Source organism: Mus caroli, chromosome 3, assembly GCF_900094665.2.
Source record: "Mus caroli chromosome 3, CAROLI_EIJ_v1.1, whole genome shotgun sequence".
In the NCBI taxonomy this organism is placed as follows: Eukaryota; Metazoa; Chordata; class Mammalia; order Rodentia; family Muridae; genus Mus; species Mus caroli.
The window spans coordinates 76142520-76161238 of NC_034572.1; the positions used below are offsets into that span (position 1 = coordinate 76142520).

The following is an 18719-nucleotide window of genomic DNA, read 5'->3' on the forward strand; positions in this document are numbered from 1 at the left end:
TTTGCCCCAGAGAGACAAAGGACTGCCTCTGCATAGAGAGGAGACAGACATGACCATAGGCAAATGGCAGTTTATAAAGGGATTCTGGGAGGAGGAGTTGGATTGTTTTGATTGGGCACATTTTAGGTGACTCAGAGGGAGCTTTTGATTGCTAGACTTTGATAGCTCGACCTTGGTAGTCAGCCTTGGGAGGAAGAAATGACCAAATAAGAGAACAGAATTTGGTGACTAGCTTTAGGGATGTAATCTAATGTGCTTGCAAGGGGAAGAGGGAAAGATAAAGGGCAGTATCTGTCAGTGCTATGTTTGCTATGCTCAGGCCTGCTAGAGCTCTTCAGCAGACAGCAGTAGAAAAACAAAATTATGAGCTGATTACTTTCACAAAAATATTCCCATATGTACTAGACTGATGATCATGATTACAAATCAAATTCCCACTTAGAATCATTCCTATGAAATCCAAGTGGAGGTTTTGCTGCTGTCCTATCTCCAGGAGTATAGAAGGCAGTGGTGTGTGGGCTTTAAGGACAGTAAGCAGTAGCAGTTTGTTCTTAGTGGAATTCAAAAAAGGGAAGAGATGAGACTTAATTTTACATCACTTTAAATTTTAAGATGGGGAAAGGAAAAGACACCTACAAAGCACCAATAATGCAAAAGAAATTATGCCTACTTTCAAGATGCAGTTTCTTAAAAGATAGTCTCTGTAACTGGCTCATATGAATACTCTCTGAAATGAAGGTGACAGTATACTTTACAATGTACCTGCTTCTTCCTGGATTTATAGATGTGGGGTTTTTTTTGTTTTTTGTTTTTGTTTTTTTGCAATATTTTATTGGGTTCTCTTATCCACCACCCTTCCAACTCTTATTCCACCCAAATCTCTTTCAACCTCCCAACAATAGGTGAGAGAGAGAGAGACAGAGAGACAGACAGACAGAGACACAGAGAGAGAGAGAGACAGAGAGAGAGAGAGAGAGAGAGAGAGAGAGAGAGAGAGAGAGAGAGAGAGAGTTAGAGGGGGAAAGGGGTACAGACCTCTTTCAACTACTTCCTGCTAGTTAAGGGCATTGAGTTACTTGGAACAAGTCCAGTCTTTGTCTCCAGGATATCCATTTTTTCCTTCTCTCCTCTTTGCCCATGGCCACTTGACAAATTGCATCAGCAGGATCCAGCAGCAACCTCCTCTGAGCAAGTATACCCGGTTCCTCTTGGAGCTCTGGCATTTATAGTCTCTCGAAAGCTTCCAGACTTACAAATGTCATATACACTCTCAGAAACTATCTGCAGCTGGCAAAACCATGCCCCTGCTAGAGAGTGATTCGTATCATAATCACCTGCTGTGAAGCAGCCTCTTATCGCACACCTGGGATTAAAACAAAAACATATTTACTTAACATTGCTAGGCTTTTTAAAAAAGAAATCAAAATTCTCACTACATGACTCTCACAACATTTATTAGAGAAAAATGAAAGGGGGTTATGATTAGGTACTCTGTATGTGCAATACAGAAAGCATGCCCGGGAAGGGGCCCATTATAAGGAGCACAGATTTTGAATCGAGCAAGACCTAAGATTGGATTCTGGATCTACCATTTAATAAATCTCTAGCCATGGTAAAGCCTGCAGAAATTAACACTCAACATTAATTAGAGAAAATTGTTAGAGTGATAGTCATCCATCTATCCTAAAGCAACACAGGAAAGAGGCAGACAGATACCCCATCACAACTATAACTATTGTGGCAGGAAAATGTGTAGTGTACTATGGTCATAAAGAGTATGAGAATCCCTACTGGAGCTGTGAGCTTTAGAAAGTAACCAGAGTGTAAGGATGGAAGCATCAGCCAGAAGCCAGCACTTATAGTGTCAAGCATATTTGCTTGGGAAATTGAATGGTTTTAATGTGGAGAGTCAACTAGATGTTTAAATAGGGGTTCAGGTTTTCAAACTGCTATTGATTTATTTTTAATGGGTGCATGGTGGCAAAGGGAGGTTTGCACATATGAGTGTAGGTGCCTGTGGAGGCCAAATGGCATCAGAAGTAATTGTGAACTACAAGATGTGGGTGCTAGGAACTGCACTTGGGTCTTCTTCAAGAAGTATACATTCTTAACCACTGTGCCATCTCTCAAGTCCTAAGGATGCATTCCAAGGAAATGGGTACAGAGACTGGCTAGCACAGGCATGCACTTCCCTGTGTTTAGTGTAGGAAATCCCATGCTTTTCTGGATTTAGTACAAAAAACTCAAGTCCCAGTTTGTCTTGACTTCACTGGTTGTGAAAACATTGGATTTCCCATGTTCTAACATACTGTTAGGTCCTAGATTCAAGTGGTGTTTGATCACTCTACCCGAGTCTCTCAAGACAGGGCCAAAATAAATAACACACCAATCTAAGGGACACTGAAGAGATCAATTGACCAGGGTTGCAATCTGATGATGCTAAGAGTAGTGAGAGAAGGGGAGAAGGTAAGGCCAGTAGAAGTCACTCTAGCTTGGCTGGTAGAACAGTTCACTATAGCACTACCCCAGGGAGATTAAATCACACTGTGTGAATTCCATCAGAATTCACCCTTTCTTCTCTGAACAGTGCAAGCCCATTATGACCCAGTTGCTCCTTCATCATGACAGCAAGCTCTCCAAGTCTATAATGTTGGTTGGTTTGAAATTTGGATCTGAATAGTATCCGTATATAGCCATCACTTTGACAGGATGTTTTCATGGTACAATTAGATGGAAGTATGTAGCAATCCCCAAGCAATAGGGTGGGCACAAGTGTTGGTACATGGATTGTTTAGATTATTCTTAGAATTTTAAAGACTGTCTCCAAGAAATTGTGCATTTATTTTTACATTAATGCTTCATGGCCTCCTGGCAGCTTGCTGGAGCTTGTTCTTGAAACTTGTCAAAAATACATAAATTTCAAGCTACCATTCTTGTGAAATAAATTGTAAATGATGCTATTTAGAAAAGGCCATGGGAGAAATAAACGTCAGGGGATTCACATAAAAAATTAAACTAGATTTGATATTTATGTTTTTTATACTTCCAAGATGGCTCATAACATTCCTTGATTCTTTTCCAAAACAGCTTGATTGTGCAAGCCACAGACAGAGGGGTGCCCAGGCTTTCTGGTACAGCTCTGGTCAAGATACAGGTGACTGATATAAACGACAATGCCCCGGTCTTTCTCCCCTCAGAAGCAGTAGAAATTGCAGAAAGTAAGTATGGCAATTTGGAATCAGCTTTTGATTGACTTACACATTCATCTTTTTTTTTCCAACAGCCAGAAAGTTCTATTAAGTATAGTTCTCAACAGCCATGCAAGCCAGATAATTTTGTCTTCATTTTATTGGTCTTAAGAGAAATATCAAATATCAAGGGCTTTATATCCTAACACTTGGATTTGCGTACAGATGGGCTGGCGGCTGAGTCTCTAGCCTCCAACTTTCAGTGCTTACAGTGTGTATATGTGCAGCCATTTCTTTTTTTTTTTTTTTTTTTTATTTTTTTTGATTTTTAATATTTTTATTACATATTTTCCTCAATTACATTTCCAATGCTATCCCAAAAGTCCCCCATAGCGCCCCCCACTTCCCTACCCACCCATTCCCATTCTTTTGGCCCTGGCATTCCCCTATATTGGGGCATATAAAGTTTGCAAGTCCAATGGGCCTCTCTTTCCATTGATGGCCGACTAGGCCATCTTTCGATACATATGCAGCTAGAGACAAGAGCTCCGGGGTTCTGGTTAGTACATCATGTTGTTCCAACAATAGGGTTGCAGATCCCTTTAGCTCCTTGGGTACTTTCTCTAGCTTCTCCATTGGGAGCCCTGTGATACATCCAATAGCTGACTGTGAACATCCACTCCTGTGTTTGCTAGGCCCCGGCATCGTCTCACAAGAGACAGCTATATTTGGGTCCTTTCAGCAAAATCTTGCTAGTGTATGTAATGGTGTCAGCGTTTAGAAGCTGATTATGGGATGGATCCCTGGATACAGCAGTCTCTAAATGGTCCATCCTTTCATCACAGCTACGAACTTTGTCTCTGTAACTCCTTCCCTGGGTGTTTTGTTCCCAATTTTAAGAAGGTGCACAGTGTCCACACTTTGGTCTTCATTCTTCTTGAGTTTCATGCGTTTATCAAATTGTATCTTATATCTTGAGTATCCTAAGTTTTGGGCTAATATCCACTTATCAGTGAATACATATTGTGTGAGTTCTTTTGTGATTGTGTTACTTCACTCAAGATGATGCCCTCCAGGTCCATCCATTTGGCTAGGAATTTCATAAATTCATTCTTTTTAATAGCTGAGTAGTACTCCATTGTGTAAATGTACCATAATTTCTGTATCCATTCCTCTGTTGAGGGACATCTGGGTTCTTTCCAGCTTCTGGCTATTATAAATAGGGCTGCTATGAACATAGTGGAGCATGTGTCCTTTTTACCGGTTGGGACATCTTCTGGATATATGCCCAGGAGAGGTATTGCTGGATCCTCCGGTAGTACTATGTCCAATTTTCTGAGGAACCGCCAGACTGATTTCCAGAGTGGTTGTACAAGCTTGCAATCCCACCAACAATGGAGGAGTGTTCCTCTTTCTCCACATCCTCGCCAGCATCTGCTGTCACCTGAATTTTTGATCTTAGCCATTCTGACTGGTGTGAGGTGGAATCTCAGGGTTGTTTTGATTTGCATTTCCCTGATGATTAAGGATGTCGAACATTTTTTCAGGTGTTTCTCTGCCATTCGGTATTCCTCAGGTGAGAATTCTTTGTTCAGTTCTGAGCCCCATTTTTTAATGGGGTTATTTGACTTTCTGGAGTCCACCTTCTTGAGTTCTTTATATATATTGGATATTAGTCCCTTATCTGATTTAGGATAGGTGAAGATCCTTTCCCAATCTGTTGGTGGTTTTTTTGTCTTATTGATGGTGTCTTTAGCCTTGCAGAAACTTTGTAGTTTCATGAGGTCCCACTTGTCAATTCTCGATCTTACAGCACAAGCCATTACTGTTCTATTCAGGAATTTTTCCCCTGTGCCCATATCTTCAAGGCTTTTCCCCACTTTCTCCTCTATAAGTTTCAGTGTCTCTGGTTTTATGTGAAGTTCCTTGATCCACTTAGACTTGACCTTAGTACAAGGAGATAGGAATGGATCGATTCGCATTCTTCTACATGTTAACAACCAGTTGTGCCAGCACCATTTGTTGAAAATGCTGTCTTTCTTCCACTGGATGTTTTTAGCTCCCTTGTCGAAGATCAAGTGACCATAGGTGTGTGGGTTCATTTCTGGGTCTTCAATTCTATTCCATTGGTCTATTTGTCTGTCACTATACCAGTACCATGCAGTTTTTATCACAATTGCTCTGTAGTAGAGCTTTAGGTCCGGCATGGTGATTCCACCAGAGGTTCTTTTATCCTTGAGAAGAGTTTTTGCTATCCTAGGTTTTTTGTTGTTCCAGATGAATTTGCAGATTGCACTTTCTAATTCGTTGAAGAATTGATTTGGAATTTTGATGGGGATTGCATTGAATCTGTAGATTGCTTTTGGCAAGATAGCCATTTTTACAATGTTGATCCTGCCAATCCATGAGCATGGGAGATCTTTCCATCTTCTGAGATCTTCAGAAGCATTGTTGTTGCCGTAATAATCACTTGACTCTTTTGAGCATGGATTCTGTCAGACTCATGCTTTGTTGATCTTTGCAGGATACTAATGATGATAGAGAAGTTAAATTGTCATTTGCAGAGTTATCACTTTCCTTTAGCATAACCCACATTACTGGTAGAGACTAAAAGACATTGTTTTAGTGGTGGACTCTTTGGGGCATTTATTGTGTAATAATGACCCCATAGTCTGAGAACCCAAAGTTGTCCCATGGTAAATAGTTACACTAGGAAAGCCAACCTCTCCTCCTATAGATATGGTTGAAAATAGCAGTTACCTTTGTTTCTTTCCTCTCTCTATTATTACCAAATTTATCCTGAAACATTCTGAACATTTATTTTACTGACTTCACTTTCCAAACAAATTATACAGACTCCCTTCCACAGAAATCTCTCCACATGAGGATGCCTGTAACTGTTATTCTATAAACAAAACATTTCAGGTTTATCTCTCACTTTCAGTATTTTCATTTGTTTTGATGAACTGTATGCTGTTTCTAAGCATGTGAATTGGTACAAAAATGTATCAGTGTAACTGGCATGAATATATCACAAGAACAGAGTCCATAAGTCAAAATCTATTGAGTGAGGTAAACTGTGGTTGGTATTCACCAAAAATTCCTCCCCAGCCTTGAAGACTAGAAATTACAAATTCCACATATAATAGAATAATTCTGAATATCTTGGCAGATACTTTCCACTGATACCATACTAGACTCTTAGAAATAAACCTCCTTTCATACGTGGGTTAGGTAGAGACCACGGGAGACACTGAGTGTGTCTTTATTTATTCTGTGATTTTTTTTTCCTGATGAATAAAATCAGAGATTTTCTTCCCTCACTAGCACTGAGTATACTTTGTTTTCTCATAGCCTTGGTAAATTTAGTTCTGAGAAACAAATTTAAAAGAAGAAAGCCATGTTGGTGTCACTATCAAAGAATTAATTTTATGAAATTAAACACTAAGCAGTTAAGTACTAAATCTTACATTTTCTTTCAGTTCTTGCCTGTTTTCCAAGTTAATTATTTGTATTATGTGTTTAGTAATGCCCTTTCTCTCCTCTATGCCCCCGAGAGTCTCTGCTCAGACATAGAAACTCCCGCCACGGGAGAGTACTCGGGATGGTTTTTGATTCTGGAGTTGTGTTGTAAGCATATGGTGGAAAACTATAATATAAAACTGGAGCATAGCCTACTTCCTCAATTTTCTACTCTGTGGTAGATTTTCACTTTTATTGTACTTATAAATTCTTCTGTGTTTTGATTTAGTCCATAATGAGCTTTAGATGAGAAATCAGGCCAGAAAAAAAAAAAGAAAAATCATTTTAGATTTAAAATGAAAATACTTGGGCTGAACGATTGAAGAAATGTCTTTTGATGATGAATTTTAATGGGATCTGACATTGGTCATGATTGCAGATTCTTTGCCTGGTGTAATTGTGGCTCGGGTATCCGTCCATGATGCGGATCTGAATCCAGCTTTCACCTTCAGTCTTGTCAAAGAAAGCAGCTCTGCAGCCAAGTTTGCTATCAGTCAGGACACTGGAGTGGTGGTGCTGGCGCAAACACTGGATTTTGAAGAAGTTACCGAATATGAGCTGATCGTCCGTGTTTCTGATTCAGTGCACCACACAGAGGGTTCCCTCATCATCCATGTGCTGGATGTCAATGATAATCCACCAGTTTTTACTCAAGATTTCTACCAGGTAAAGAGATACAAACAAACAAACAAACAAACAAAAAACCAAACAAACAACTAGAAGGAACAGGGGATGAAGCTAACAGATGGCTCAGAGGATCTGGTTCGATTCTCAGCACCCAATGGGAATTAACTCCAGATCCACAGGATATGCTATCATTTTCTGGTCTCTACGGACATCAGGCATGTACCTGAGACACAAACAGGCAGGAAAAAAAATCCTATATACTTCAAATGAATAACAGTGGCGAGTGAAGTCAGCCCTCCATCACCACTAGGCTGGTCTAGGCTAACAGCATTCACTGTTGTTCATCCTGAGTTAATGTTGCAGTCTTGTCTATCACATTGTGGATCAGAAGTCATCTGGAATTATGAGGCTCTTTTATTTATGTTTGCTGAGTTTGGGGACCATCAGACCTTTGTATTTTCTCTTGTGTGTGTGTGTGTGTTTGTAGAGTTGTAGTTCAGTTGTTCACAACTATTGAAATTTGTCTAGTATTTGCAAGGCCACAGGGAAGATGAACAAGTTTGCATTATCTGACAATGCTTTGGACAGATTTGTTATTTTTTTGGAAGACATGGATTAACATTTCACACAAACAGATTGTGAGCAGATCTAGAAAGTGCAGAATTTGGGGCTGGAGAGATGGCTCATTGCGGAAGAGCACTGACTGCTCTTCCAGAGGTCCTGAATTCGATTCCCAGCAACCACATGGTGGCTCACAACCATCTGTAATGGGATCCAATGCCCTCTTCTGGTGTGTTTGAAGACAGCTACAGTGTACCCATATACATAAAATAAATAAACTTTTTAAAAAATAAAAAAGAAGGTGCAGAATTTAGATTTTAGGGCAGTCTGTATGTTTACAGAAATTAGAACCGTGACCACAGTCTACTGAGGTCCCAGAAATGAATGCCAATACTCTTCAATGGAGGAAATGTAAGGTGAATAACAGAACTTAACCTAAGTAACACTTCTCCATAAAGCCTCACTTGAGTCATGCAATTAATACCATAGGCATACAATTACCCACTATACTACTTTCTGTCATTTGGATATAATCTAGAAAGAAAATGCTTAATAGTAAAACCAAGCTTGAATAACATTAAAACTGTTTTCTAAATCCTGGGACCATTAACATTTCAGTTTATCCATGCTAAACATCAGTGTGTCTGTCTTCCTTAGGATTTTATTGCTGTGAAGAGAGACCATGATCATAATTTTTATAAAAGAAAATGGTTAACTTGGGCTAGTCCTTCAGGTCCAGAGGTTTAGTTCATTATTGCCAGGGCAGGACACATGACAGCTGGACGTTGTGCTGGGGAGGAAGCTAAGAGGTCTACATCTGGAGCATCAGGCAGCAGGAAGAGTGACATTGAGCCAGACTTGAGTTTCTGAAACCCCAAAACCCATCCCAAGTGGCATACTTCCTTCAACAAGGCCATATGTATGCCAGCAAAGCCACCCCTCCCAATAGTGTCACTTTCTATGAGCCTATTTGGGCCACCTTCATCCACACCACCACATTCTGCTCCCTGGCTTTGTAGGCTTGTAGCCATACCATAATGCAAAAGTGCTTCAGTCCAACTTCAGAAGTCCCCATAGTCTATCAGTCTCAACCCCATTTAAAATTCCCAAGTCTAAAGTCTCTTCTGAGTCACATCGCAATATCTAAACTGTAATTTTCTATAAAATCAAAATAAGAAAACACATACTTCCAGCATATAGTGTCACATGATATACATTACTGTCCCAGAAGAGGGGAAAGGAATCAGTGAGGAAATGCTGGACTGAAACGAGACTGCAAACCAGCTGGGCAAACTCCAGACTTTGTGTCTTTATGCCCGATGTCAAATCACTTTCCAGATCTCCAACTCCTTCCAGCTTTGTTGACTACAACACACTTTTCCCTCTTGAGCTTGTACCACTCCCTGCTAGCGGCTTTCTACAGCAGGTATCCCATGACTCTGTCATCTCCATCATTTGGGGATCTCTGGGCTTCATCCTCACAGCTTCATGCATCTCTAGATGTACATACAATAACAACCCTGACACATGCCTGGCCTCAGTGGCTTTCCTTAGTTGTGGAGGAAGATTCCATACCCCTTTCTTTTATCCTTGACTTTGAAGCCAAAACCATGTGGCTGAAGGCTGCCAAGTTGCATTGCTTGCTAGAGCATGAACACGGCCTCCTTGTTCAAATACATTGTCACCACCTTTTGTTTTCCATGGTAGTTTTCTATGTCTTAACTTGGCTCTTTTGGAACTTGATCTGTAGACCGGGCTGGTCTCAAACTCAGAGATCCACCTGTTTCTGTTTCCAGAGTGCTGGGGTTAATGTCGTGAGCTACCATGTTTGCTTCTGAACTTTTCTTCTTAAATTCCTTTGTACACGTTGGAAGCTGAGCTGGGTGGGGATCTTGTTCTGGGATCACTTTTCTCTATTCCAATTAGCGACTTTCAGTTTCTTTAATCTGTTTACGATTTCCAGTGTTCCTGTTCTCCTCAAACTGTCCATTTTTATTTTCCCTTTCTCAGCTTGCTCCTTTTCATGTTAGATCTGCATAAGACTGGCCACTAACAACTATGTAACACCCTCAATACTAAGCTGTTTTGAAATCTCCTCTGCCAAAGCTGTTAATACATATGTCTTCTTTCAGTTTAGCCTCAGGTGCATTTTTTTGTTTTGAAAAGGGCAGAAAGCAGCCACGTTCTTCACCACAATATCACAAGAATGGTCTCTATGCCACACACGAATACTCTTTTCCTCTGAAACCTCTTGAGCCAGGTCCCCACAGTTCAGATCACCCTCAGCACCATTGTCTTCCATGCTCCTACTGGTATGTCCCATTAAGCTCTGCTTAAAACGTTCAACTGCCTTTCTAATTCAAAAGTTCCAAAGTCCACATCCCTCTAAGCAAAAGCACAGTCAGGCCTGTCACAGCAATACCCCATTCTCTGGCACTAACTTCAGTCTTATTTGAGTTTTATTGCTGTGAAGAGACACCATGACCACAACAATTTTTATAAAGAGAAAAAATTAGTTGAAACTGGCCTACAGGTTCAGAGCACAGGTAGACATGAGGCTGGAGATGGAGCTAAGAGTTCTACATCTGGATCAGCACATAGCAAAAAAAGAGAGTGACAGTGGGCCAGGCTTGAACTTCTGAATCCCACAGTCCACTCCCAACCCCACACTTCCACTTCCTCCAACAAGGCCACACCTACTCCAACAAGGCCACACCTCCCAATAATGCCATTCCCAATCATCCCCTAAGGGGGCCATATTCATTCAAACCATGACAAGGCCTACCGAAGGCAGACTGGGGAGTTTCTTGAGCCAACATTAATGACATGGTATCAGGCTCTGCCTATGCTCCTGGAAATTACTTGTTTGCCAGCGTGTTGCCTTTGTCCCCTTTTATCTTCAGGCTGCAGTTCCTGAACTCACACCTGGAGGGTACTTGGTGCTGACCCTGTCTGCCACCGACTTAGAAAGCAATGGAGACATTTCTTACCGGATCCTTTCCCCTCCTGAGGGATTCGCCATCGACCCCAGGAATGGTAAGTTAATACCAGCTGTCGTGCATCACAGGTTATTGTACAGAAACATGGACTCCTCAGCTTTGAATGCTCCTAACACAGCCCTCTGCCATCCTCCCATTCCCTGCAGTTACAGGCACTGCTCTCTTACCTATCTGAAGTAGTAAAAGGCAGTGGTACATCTTCATCATCTCAGTGGGCAGACAGCAAAGGGTGTTGGTTAAATGCTGCTCAACGGTAAGTGCCTGAGTTCATGTGTCCAACCAACAGAGTTTATTTGTTCTGTGACTCAACAAGAATCAAAATAATGTGAAAAAGATCAGCTCATTTTTTGCAGGATTTCATATGATTAGAGTGTGGAAGCTGGTTTTCTCAGCCTAGTGCAAAAAAGAAGTAATAGCCCCATATATTCGATAAAGACAAGGATAATCCAAAGGTGGATACACTTTAGTTTCCATTTCTATCAAATGGAAGCCATTGCATAGTACTGCACAGTTCTGCGTTATGGGGTATCTTCCAGGCCCTTTGTATTTTTGTCAGAGAGGACAGCTGTGGTATGCAATGTACCCAGACAAGCAACTGCTCACTCAAACCCTTCAGCAACAAGGGACATTAATCGTAAATAAGCATTGAATGCTGAACTTAATAAAGAGGGATGATCAGCCACGCGGTGTCCTGGTGGGGCACAATCTGGAAAACATTAGGGCTCTGCCATCACAGTATCTCTACCCATCACAGCATCACTTCAAGAGAGAGGTGAGTTTAAGATTAATCGTAGAATTATCTGAAAGATGACTTTAGGTCCCAAGTATCAGAAGAAGACTCACTGGGTGCTTGTAATGAGAGAATAAGAAATGCTATACAACTTGTAGGTGTGTGCTTTACATGTAAGGTCATCAGGAGCTTCACTGCCCTTCATGACTTTGTCTTTGAACCTTCTCATCTCACAGGACTTCAGGCACTGGCAACTCTTGTCCCACATCGGCCAATAGCAGTATGTGGATTTCAGGCCTTTGAACACTTAAGTCTTAGCAGCACGATTGCCTGATAGGTGTGGTATGGAAACATTGCCTCAGAGTGTTGATTAGAATGTTTTAAATTAATCCGTCTAGTTCATGGTGTGGCTGTAGTTGAATTGTGATAGTTAAACCTCACCAGTGGTTCAGCAGTTATTTTTAGTGACCACACTTAAAACACTTTAATAATAAGGCCATTGTATACACACTTGTAAAAGACATTATTTCCATGCTTGCCACAATAAGAGATATCTGATATATTTTATCATAAGGAAAAAGACGCCTCTTGATGAATTAACTCATGAGCTTATCTCTGTAATTAAATACTCCACATGCTCATTTTCACTGCTTTTATTTGGATAAAGTGATTTCCAGAGTAGCGCCCCCTCGTGTGTGTGTGTGTGTGTGTGTATGTGTGTGTGTGAGTGTGTATGTGTGTGTGTGAGGGAGGTCCAGGCACACATACTCTACCACTTGAATGCTTGAATATCCAAGCCATTTAATTTTTATTTGAGACAGAGTCTCATTGTACATCCCAGTCTGGTCCCTAACTTTCAATCCTCCTGCCTCAGCCTCCCAAATGCTAGGATTATCGGCATGCACTACCCTGCCCTGCTCAGAATAGTTATCTTTTAGTTATCCCCGCTCAGCTAGATCATCTCTGGATATGTATTTAGAGATAATGGAATAAAATAAAACTATATAAGACAAGAGTGTACTTTCTTTGAAAACTAATAATGAAACAACTTACTATACAAAAGCAGTTCAGGAAAAAATGTAGCAAAGGCAGCCTCAAACAGCCCATGTAAATGGAAACTGAAGCTTTTGCATAAATATAATAATTTTGAAATCTATTTGGACTTCTTGTTGGCTGTAACTTAAAACACCCAGCAAAGAGCAAAGCACATTTGCATATTCAGTAAGCATTTGCTAGCTAAACAGCTCATGAACACTTAGCTCACAGCATTGACACACTGTCTTATTTTTCAGGGACCATATTTACTACTGATTCTGTATCACTTCTGGAAAAAATACCAACACTTCGGTTTCTTGTTGAAGCCAGTGATGGTGGAATTCCCTCCTTGACGGCTCTCACATTAGTGGAGATACAAATACAAGATGTAAACAACTATGCCCCCGAGTTTCCAGCAGGATGCTATAATCTTAGCTTGAGTGAAGATACCCCCATCGGAAGTACCCTCATGACATTTTCAACTATCGACGGTGACTACTCTTTCGAAAACACACACACCGAGTATTCTATCATCAGCGGCAACTTACACAACTACTTCCACATTGAAACCAGCCTACTTGGTTCAGAACATCCCAACCAGCAGAGTGGTGCTCTTGTGTTGCTTCATGCTCTGGACAGAGAAGCTAGTGCCAGCCACAAGCTTGTGATTCTGGCGTCTGACCATGGCTGCCCTCCACTGAGTTCCACAAGTGTCATAGCAATAGACGTTCTTGATATCAATGACAATGCACCTGCCTTCAGCAGTCGAGGCTACCACGCCCATGTCAAGGAAAGCACCCCGGTGGGGAGTCACATCACCATGGTATCGGCAGATGACCCTGACAAAGGTTCACATGCAGAAATCATCTATGGCATAATCTCTGGAAATGAAAAAGAACATTTTTACTTAGAAGAAAGAACTGGGGTTCTTTATTTGGTGAAACCTCTGGATTATGAGGAAACAGTAGCCTTCACTTTAACCATCCAAGCTACAGATGAGGAGGAGAAACACGTCTCTTTTGCTGCTGTGCATATCAGTGTGTTAGATGACAATGACCACTCACCTCAGTTTCTGTCCTCTACCTTGGCCTGCATCACTCCTGAAAACCTGCCTCCTCTCTCCATCATATGTTCTGTGCACGCTCTGGATTTTGACAGCGGGCCTTACGGGGAGGTGACTTACTCTATTGTGTCACCCTGCCTTGTCACACACGGGATGCATCCTTATCAGGATCTCTTTGCCATTGATCCTTTGACAGGGGACATTCACACTGAGCAAATGCTTGACTATGAGAGTGTCAGGGAGTACTGCCTCCTGGTTCAGGCCAAAGACAGAGGTGATGCCTCAGCTTCTCTGGAGGTTTGGGTGGAAGTTGAAGGGGTAGACGAGTTTGAACCCATTTTTACTCAAAACCAATATTTTTTCAGTCTCCCTGAGAAGGGTCAAGGACCACAGCTGATTGGCAGAGTAGAGGCCTCGGATGCGGATGCTGGTGTGGATGGGGAGGTGCTCTACTCTCTTAGGACTCCATCCACTGTCTTCTCGGTAAACAAAACGAATGGCAACATTTACTGGGTTAGAGCTCCTCTCCTAGTAAGCAGTCAGCTCAACAAAGAAGACACTCTGGAAGTGAAAATAATTGCTCATAGCCCCAAGCCCGGCTCCAAATCTACATCCTGCAGCGTGTTTGTGAATGTCTCTTTGACAGCCGAAGGACACCATAGAACAGTACTGGTTCACAGTTTCTCCATCAGCCTTGTGGTCTCCTTGTTAGTGTTCCTCTCGCTTGTCTGCACTCTAATTGTACTGATTTTAAGGCATAAGCAAAAAGACCCCCTACACAGCTATGAGGAGAAGAAGACCCCATCATCCCCAGATGCTGATCCCAAATTGACTGGGGCTGCAAGTGAGCTCAAGGCTGGGCAGGAGACCGCCGAGTACAGGGGTGTGACAGGGTCTGGTGAAGTCATGCCTGCTGAATGGTTGAACTTAATGAGTGTCATGGAGAAGGACATTATCCACCTATTCAGGCACTCAAACTACAGTGGCCACTGTTCTGTCGATGGAGAAACTGCAGAAGATAAAGAAATCCAGAGGATAAATGAGAATCCTTATAGAAAGGACTCAGACTCTGCCCTGAGTGACCGGGGTTCTAGGGTGCCGGACTCGGGCATCCCTAGGGACTCTGACCAGCTTTCTTGCCTGTCAGGAGAGACAGATGTGATGACTAGTTCTGAGGTAATGGAAGCCAGCCACATGTTTGAGGAAGGAGTTGGAGGGGAAGGCTGTGACATAATCTATGTTCAAAATAATGCATTATCCCTGAGAAGAGAGGCAACGGCAGGTGTCTTGGCTGAGAGCAGGAGAGAGTCCTTCACTTCAGGCAGTCAGGAAGGAAGATGTGTAGCTCCTTCCACTCAGATGACTTCTGCTGATGATGTCAGAGGCAGCTATGCCTGGGATTACTTCCTCAGTTGGGAACCCAAGTTCCAGCATCTTGCCTCAGTGTTTAATGATATTGCCAGACTAAAGGATGAACATTTGCAGGTGCCTGGCATTCCAAAAGACACGTCCTTTGTTTTCCCACCCCCTTTGATCACAGCAGTAGCGCAGCCAGGGATTAAGGCAGTTCCCCCACGAATGCCAGCCATCACCCTGGGCCAAGTTCTTCCGAAATTCCCCCGGTCTCCCCTTCCCTACCATGGCGGGTCTCTACCAGAAGCTATGACTCCCAACTTCTCTCCGTCTCTTTCCCTACTGACAATGCAGACTCCTGCCAGGTCACCAGTGTTGCCAGATGGAGAATCTAGAGGAACGCACATGCTTGGTACATGGCATGACAGGAAAGCTGAAGACGAAGTTCAAGGATAGACCAACCCTCGTGCTGACTCCGTGCCTGCTCGCCCATCTCTCAGCTCAGACATGAAAAAACTCAAGCAAGTTCAGAAGGATGGGTTCATTCTTACCCAACAGCAGACTATCTCATGTAGCCAGCGTGGTTTTCTAAACTTGCCCACTTCAGTTTCTCAAATCTCTTCCAGCCTTAATGAGAAGTTATTTCCTTGTCTAGATTTTTTTAGGTTACTCTCAGGACTCGTGTGTGTAGGACATTAACTAGTATGTTTTACCATTCCTGTTTCTTTGATGTTGAAAGTTTATGATTTGAATAAGCATCAGAAATTATGACTGGAATTTTTCATGACCCTGTGCTAATATAGCCAAAAATGCACTCTTGATTGAATGAAGCAGAAAACCCGTTCTTGATGTAAGGCTGAGACAGACAGGAGAATCTTAGGCAGCTCAGCATGTTACCAACATGATACTGCTGCCTTCTCTCCAAATGATGACCCCACTGGTGCTCTGTCCAGATAAAAAAAAAACCTTCAAAGATTAATTTATAGAAACCACTTCATTTTATTTTCTTCTAGGGATTGTGACTTTGGGTGTGAGATAATTTATCTACTCAATGTCCACTTTTGAAGTTTGTGTAGATAAAACTGTGTTACTAGCTAATTATAAATTTCATAGAGTATTTTAGCAGTATATTTTTAAATGAAGTTTTTCTTTTATATATATGAAAGTTTCTACTATTAAAGTTAAGGGTGGGTGTCAGAAGTCTCCCTTCCATTTACTGTTCTCCTGTACTCTGTCCTTGCTTGGAATAGTTTCACAAGGAGGTGTAAAGAATTCTGCTTTACCCAGTTCCTGTTTCAGAAACACAGACATGATGTCTGGTGCTCACATGAAGTGTTACAGCCCCTCTCTCTGATGAACCAAGAGGGCATCAGAGACATTTTACAGCATTGAGAGGATAGTTGTATCCTGAAGGTGATGATCAACCAGTCATCCTCCTGGGCTGGGGGCAGCATGGAGACCACAGCCAGGATTTAGGATCACCTTCCAGGAATTCCATTGTGAAACATTTAATGCATCTGGGTATTTTTCTCAGTAGATCAGACAGGCTTCTGCTCCATAACTAGCTCTTTTAATCCCCACCCCCCATCTATCCCACCTTTGGAATTGCATGAAATAATTTCTCTTCACTTAAAAACATTGTAGGTGCAATTTGATATCAAATTTAGTAGGGCAGCAATTTGATGGCTCCCTATACTGATAGAATGTAGGACTATGTCCTCTTGTTGACTCAAACTGAGAGCAAGTGTCTAAGCCCTCATTTTTAAGCAGTGTGATGGCCATGAAGGGTTTTGGATAAGCTTTAATTCCAGGGAAGGTCATCTACATGTGGGCCATTTCAATGTGACAGCACTGATTCATGTCTCACCTTATCTTCAGGGCATCTGAAGACGAAATGTATTGACTTTTGTAAAAGGAAAAAATTGCATAATTATTTCACTGTGCCAATAAGAGTTGTCTTCCACCTCTTCTCAATGAAGAGCATTGATCGGAGGGAGAGGATACTTGGGGTTTTCTTTCCCCAATTCCATCCTTTGTAGCAGAATTACTTGCGTTCACCACAAATACCTTGTTTTTCGATGGGTTTTCCATTTACTTAGGCTTTGAAAAGGGGGTTCTCCATCTCACTCTTTTCTAAGTCATTTGTTTTTGATTTATGACTGAACATGATTCTGTGGGCTTTTTTTCCTCACTAGTTCATAAGCAACAGAAGACAACACACATTTAGAGCTCCTTACCAATATTTAGCAGATCTTTAATTGATGACTTTATTAATACCACCAGAGAACTACAGCACCATCAAATAACTGGCACAAGTCGAGTGGAGGGCAAGATGTGAACACACTGGTTAAGTGTTTATAATAAATCACGTGTCAGCCCTTTAAACCAGAGTGCTTTTCCCTAAGTAAACAATATAATTTCAACTGTCTTCCTTCAAGTTGAATATTAAGCCACCTCATCTGTTCCGTGTTACTTTGCTGATCTCTACACCAGCTTTGGCACTCGGGAGGGGGTACAGAACTTGTTAGTGGAAAATCATATTAAGCCCCAAATTCATAAGCTATAAAATAAAAGACAGTTGTCTCTTGTGGAATTTTTGGCTGCCTGAAATTCTGGACTCTCTTGTTGGCAGCCTTAAAAATCCTGGTGTAAATCAGTACCAAATGGATGTCAAAATTCTGCGTCCCAGTAGTAATCATTGGATCAGCTTCCAAAACAGATTCCTGGGCAAATATAGGGGGAAATGCTGTATCTTTAGGGAATTGCTCATTTCACTGTTTTTAAAAATATTGAAATGTGTTATCCACTACTGGCAGCTCTCATGCTTGCATGTGGAGCCCAAGTTAGATATCCAGCTGGGGTAGGATTTGTTTTTCCACACCTTTATCCTTGACGTTCTCCATACGTTTCTCAAGAAGTTACAGGGGTGAAAATTAACTATTAGCTCATAGCCTACTCATAGCAGTTGCTCTTGTTTTATTTTTGACATTGTGCATGTACCTTAACTCTAAGATAAAAAGAGCAAGTTCTGAATAAGGATCCAAGATGACTAGCTGCTTCAAAGGAATGAAACACAGAAGGGGCTATGGCCAAGGGAGATTTCCAGATAAGCTTATCGAAGGTATCTTCACAGTATATTTTACTTGATCCTAGGAGCTTTGAGCAGGTTGTTTGTGCAGAGAGGGATGGAATGGAAAATCCTTCTGCCAGAGGAATTCTGAGATGGCTGGAGTTGGAGAAGCTTAGCTTAGGACCTAAGCCAGGTGTCCTAGTGTTGGCTTCTGCTCATGTTAGACATGGATGGAGGGAAGAAGGATGGGGGAGTAAAGTTGGGAAATGGAGAACAGAGTAGAAGCTTCGTTCTGAAAAGAACTAGAGGACATAAGCAGATAGATGCAGGAAAACAGAAGGGCATGACCTAGTGCAAAATAGTGCTGTTGTGTTAACTCAGTGAAGGGTCTACTGAGTGATCTGTCTGTCCTTCATGAGGCCACCTTTTTGAGGAACCTCTTTTCTTCTCCTCCTTATGATCTATCAAATTACAAACCAATACTAAATTAAAATGAACTGAACTGCACTTTATATGAAGTCTTTCATGTATTTTCTCTTTGCAACCCTCTCACACACACAAGCACACTGTA

The 18719-nt window shown here is 41.7% G+C and overlaps 1 protein-coding gene across 1 annotated transcript in view; it reads left to right on the plus strand.

Moving 5' to 3' along the window:
• Positions 1–16275, plus strand: part of Dchs2 (dachsous cadherin-related 2) — a 215712-nt gene extending 199437 nt beyond the window's left edge. The window contains exons 17-20 of the mRNA XM_029475593.1: positions 3088–3218; positions 7090–7376; positions 10802–10934; positions 12920–16275. Of these exons, the coding sequence (XP_029331453.1) occupies positions 3088–3218; positions 7090–7376; positions 10802–10934; positions 12920–15534 (3166 nt within the window). The 3' untranslated portion in view covers positions 15535–16275. The remainder of the gene's footprint in view (positions 1–3087; positions 3219–7089; positions 7377–10801; positions 10935–12919) is intronic.
• Positions 16276–18719: the final 2444 nt, after the last annotated feature.